The sequence below is a fragment of the Gekko japonicus genome, unplaced genomic scaffold, assembly GCF_001447785.1.
Source record: "Gekko japonicus isolate JY-2015 unplaced genomic scaffold, Gekko_japonicus_V1.1 scaffold146, whole genome shotgun sequence".
Classification (NCBI taxonomy): Eukaryota; Metazoa; Chordata; class Lepidosauria; order Squamata; family Gekkonidae; genus Gekko; species Gekko japonicus.
Genome location: NW_015167533.1, coordinates 1,149,263 through 1,154,341, shown reverse-complemented (window position 1 = coordinate 1,154,341; position 5,079 = coordinate 1,149,263). Strand labels below are relative to the sequence as shown.

General features: G+C 50.1%; 1 protein-coding gene across 1 annotated transcript in view; it reads left to right on the top strand.

The window, feature by feature from the left end:
• The window catches only part of LOC107112318 (vomeronasal type-2 receptor 26-like), a 96,822-nt gene extending 92,844 nt beyond the window's left edge, over positions 1-3,978 (top strand). The window contains exon 8 of the mRNA XM_015413444.1: positions 3,880-3,978. Coding sequence (XP_015268930.1) covers positions 3,880-3,978 — 99 coding nt within the window. The remainder of the gene's footprint in view (positions 1-3,879) is intronic.
• The last annotated feature ends 1,101 nt before the right edge of the window (positions 3,979-5,079 follow it).

The following is a 5,079-nucleotide window of genomic DNA, read 5'->3' as shown; positions in this document are numbered from 1 at the left end:
CCGTCTCTAGTTCCAGCTCCTGCCAACCTAGCAGTTTGAAAGCAAGAAATTGCAAGTAGATAAATAGGTACCACTTCAGGGGGAAGGTAACAGCGTCCCGTGCGCCTTGGTATTTAGTCATGCCGGCCACATGACCATGGAAATGTCTTCGGACAGCGCTGGCTCTTCGGCTTTGAAACGGAGATGAGCGCCGCAACCCTAGAGTCGGATTCGACTGGCTTTCAAGCAAGGGAACCTTTACCTTTACCAGAGAAAAAGCCTGGGACTTGACTGCTGACCAGTGGCCTTGCAATATTTGCCCGCCATTCCCTTCAAGTCAACACGGGCAACAACAGCTGATCTTAAATCACAAGGGTCCTTGACCACCCTGGCTCTAAGCCATTTCCGGTCAGTACTGGCAGTGCCTGGTTCAAACCGGCAACCAGTACAGTTGGTACAATACTGCCAGAACGTGAACTTAAAATGGGACCCAGTTAAGATCCTTTCCACCACATTCTGTACCAGCTGGGATTTTTGGGCGTCATTTAGAGACAGCTAATGTTACCAACCTCCAGCTGGGCCCTGGAGATCTCCTGCTATTACAATAGATGATGATGATGAAGAAGAAGACATTGGATTTATACCCTGCCCTTCACTACCCGAAGGAGTCTAAGAGCGGCTTACAAACTCCTTTCCCTTCCACTCCCCACAACAGACACCCTGTGAGGTAGGTGGGGCTCAGAGAGCTCTTTCAAGGACTATTCCTGAGAGAACAGCTCTGAATGAACTTGTAACTGACCCAAGGTCACACCAGCAGCATGTGGAGGAGTGGGGACTCAAACTTGGCTCTCCCAGATTAGAGTCCATGCTCCTAACCATTACACCAAACATGTTTACGTTGCACAATGTTTGCACAGGCTGCACCCCCCCTCTCTCTCTCTCACACACACATGCTGCTGCTGATGATGATGGAAAAACCCCTTCAGAGATGGTGTCTCTGAGCAGCAGAAAAAATGAACATGCACAATCCTTGTAAATGTTGGCCCTTTCTTAACTAGTTTATACAAAATAAGTGGAGCCTTTCTCATACGGACCATCTACAAGGCAGTTCACATCCTTCTGCTTTAGAAAATAAACACCTGTGTGTGCAAATCAGGGCTTGAAAAATCCAGGGCCTCATGTCAGATGCAGAAACAGTTCTCTGCATTTCTGTGTTCATCCGGTACCTAAAAACCCGATGCCATTTCCCAAAAGCCCGGCACCAGCACCTAGGAACTGGAAAACTCTTGTCAAACATGCTTGCTTGGGCCACCTTGAGAATGGCGCCACCAGGCACATCGACGGCATTTCTTACATGACAGGAAATATGCAGCGTATTCATACATAACCTTCCCAACCAAGCCACCCAGACAAAAAGGTTCGATTTCGGTGGTGCTAACTTCTCATCTGCCTGAGCCGTTCCTTTACCTGGTGATAAACACACATGCACGGGTGCATACAAAGTACGCTCAATGAAGGAGGCGAGGGAGCTTTCGCTGGAGCACTGAGACGACAAGGTGGGGGCGAGGCGGGAGAGAGGCGGGAGGAGGAGATGGATTAAGGAGATATTGGCTATTTCATTATCCTCCAAACGGCTCCGCTTAAGAAGCAAAACAACCCAGAGATTCATTAAAGGAAACACTCAGCCGCCCGGGCCCTCCAGGAGCTCGGCTGCTCAACTAATAAGTCACTGCAGAGCTGGGCTCCTGCCACCTAAGAGCGCAGGAGAACCTTTAACAATCACTCTTCATTTGACTAATGGCAGCCCCGTGGCTAGCAAAGAGCAAATCGCAGGCACCAAGACGGGGCCCGGAAGGCTCCCCACGCTAGATTTGGCAGGAGGAAACAAATCTGTCCATCAGCTACCCATCCACCCACCTTCCTTCTTTCCCATGCACAGGTGCGAGACAATGAGGAATGCCTCCAGCGGCAGAGGCCGAGGAACAAAAGGCGACTTTCGCGATTTCTCCCCTTAATGAGACTCTGTTGGGATATTTGGTTAACGTAGCATGGTCACAGAGACGTGATACCGAGTGCAGTGAATCAATCTCCTAAGACGTATATTGCAAAAAACCCAACAACCTTACATTTATTCAAGGAGATCCCGTTCACATTCCAGTTGCAGTCAAAGGAAGAGAGAGAAGCCTGTTCGAAAGAGGACCTTCCCTGTCACAAAGGGCCAGCTTGGCCGGCATCACGTGTGTGGGAGGATGAGGGCTTTGTCTCTAAAGGGGAGACCTGCTGAGATACGTGTCTCCATGGAAGGCCATGAGATGAGAGTGAGAGGACAAAGTGAGAGAGAGAGGAGGGGGGTCAGAGGGCTGCTAAGAACATAAGAGAAGGCAATGTTGGATCAGGCCAACGGCTCATCAAGTTTAATACTCTGTGTCACACAGTGGCCAAAAATACCAGGTGCCATCAGGAGGTCCAGCAGTGGGGCCAGGACACTAGAAGCCCTCCCACTGTTGCCCCCCACCCCAAGCACCAAGAATACAGAGCATCACTTGCCCCAAACTGAGAGTTCCTATCTATACCTTGTGGCTAATTGTTTATCCAATTCCCTCTTGAAGCCGTCCATGCTTGTAGCCGCCACCACCTCCCGTGGCAGTGAATTCCATGTGTGAATCACTCTTTGGGTGAAGAAGTACTTCCTTTTATCTGTTCTAACCCGACGGCTCAGCACTTTCATGGAGTGCCCACGAGTTCTTGTATTGTGAGAAAGGGAGAAAAGTAATTCTTTCTCAACCTGCTCTATCCCATGCATAATCTTATAAACTTCAGTCATGTCACCCCTCAGTCGACTTTTCTCCAAGCTAAAGAGCCCTAAGCGCTTTAACCTTTCCTCATAGGGAAACTGTTCCAACCCTTTTATCATCCTAGTTGCCCTTTTCTGCACTTTTCCCAATGCTGTCCATGGGAAAGAAGGCAGGTGGGTGGATGCGTAGCTGATGGACAGATTTGTTTCCTCCAGCCAAATCCAGTGCGGAGAGCCTTCTGGGCCCTGTTTTGGTGCCTGCGATTTGAGGTGTGGCGACCAGATCTGTACACGATACTCCAAATGAGGTCGCACCATTGATTTATACAGGGGCATTATGATACTGGCTGATTTGTTTTCAGTTTCCTTCCCTAATAATCCCGAGCATAGCGTTGGCCTTTTTTTATTGCAGTCGCCCACTGTCTCGACATTTTCAGAGAGTTATCTACTACGACTCCAAGATCTCTCTCTTGGTCAGTCTCTGCCAGTTCGGACCCCATCAATGTGTATTTATAGTTAGGATTTTTGGCTCCAATGTGCATCACTTTGCACTCAGCTATCAGCTTAAGACAAAGGGAGGCATCCCATTCAAGGAGATACCACCTGGACACCCTTAGAGGGATGTAGCACCCTGCAATGTCCAGGCCAGTGTTCCCTCTAAGCTGAGTTAGTGTGAGCTAGCTCACAGTTTTTTTGCCTCTGGCCCACACATTTTTGTCTCAGCTCAGGAAGGACAGCTCCAGAGCCAACTCATTTATGCAGCAGCCAAATCGCTCGCTCACAACTTTAATGCCGGCAGCTCATGAAGTAGAATTTTTGTTCACAAGGCTCCACAGCTTAGAGGGAACATTGGTCCAGGCATGCTGAGTAGCTCACTCCAACAGACTCCTCCTCCACTCTGGCCCTCCCCCCCACCATGCCCACCCTGGGTAGCCTTGATCCCCGAATGGCGTTCCCTCCTTGGAAGTCTGCATTGTGCAATTAGTCCAGATGAGGATGCCACTTCAATTAAAATCCTTTCCAAGAAGGCCTGCCTTAAAAAAAAATATCATCCATCACTTTCCCATAGCTCTTTCTGCCACCCCCCGTGCCCCCCATGCTGGCAGCTCAGCATGAGGAGAAAGCATCTAATGAGCTTGCCGTTGCTGCGGAGCGGCCCTCAGGACGAGGAAGGCCGCTACATCCGCAAAGGCTTCCACCACTGAGAAAGGGGTAGGGGATAGTCCTTGAATGGTCAGTAAACCCAGGAAGACGGGGATTGGGGAAAGCACTGCTGGCAACCGAGGTGGGGGGTGGGGGCTCAGCCTAGAAAAGAAAAGCTGTCGACAGAACGAGTGTTGCACTTCGCACCTCCACAGGCCCACGGGCTGCGAGACAATTGTGGCCGAGTTGTGCTGAAGGGATGTCCACTTGGCTCTGAATCAAAACTAAGGGGAAAATCTCTCAGGAACAGTCTCTGGCGACCACAGGAAGCCCAAGTGGAGTGGGCTGGTTAGAATTAAGGGACGCTGGCCTTCTCTTTGGGGTGAAGGAGTTGGTTGCCAAGTATAGGGTTGCCAAGTGTGGGTTGGAAAATACCTGGAGACTTTAGGGGTGGAGCCAGGAGAGGGTGTGGTTTGGGGAGGGGAGGGGCCTCAGCATAGTACAATGCCATAGAGCCCACCCTTCAAAGCAGCCATTTTCTCCAGGGGAGCTGATCTCTGTCGGCTGGGGATCAGTGGTAAAAGCGGGAGATCCCCAGGCCCCACCTGGAGGCTGGCAGCCCTAGCCAAGTACCAGTGCGGAAGCTATCTCTGAACCACAGCCAATCACTAGCAAGAAACGGACTATTGCGTCTAGTTGTATGTTCTCTTTGCATTTCTAACCCTGTTGAGGGGTGAGGGTTGCCAGCCTCCTGGTAGTAGCTGGAGATTTCCTGAGATTACGACTGATATCCCGGTAACAGAGATCAGTTCACCTGGATAAAAATGGCTGCTTTGGAAGTTGGACTCTATGGCATCATGCCCCCCCCTGAAGCCCCTCCCCTCCCGAAACCCTGCCTTCCTCAGGCTGCACCTCCCAAGTCCCCAGGTATTTCCCAACCTGGAGCTGGAAACCTCGATGTTAAAAAACAAAACCATCTGCTAAGACAAGTAGCTTGACCATTTCAGAGCTGCCAACTAGCACGTAATTTTGGTCAAACTGGGACAAAATCTTTGACTTTTAAAATTCAAATTGGGAGCCTTTGCCTTATTCAATTTCACTTGTTTACTCTCTCTTGCAATAGAGTTCTCTCACATTTCTTCGCCCTGATGTCACGATAGCCA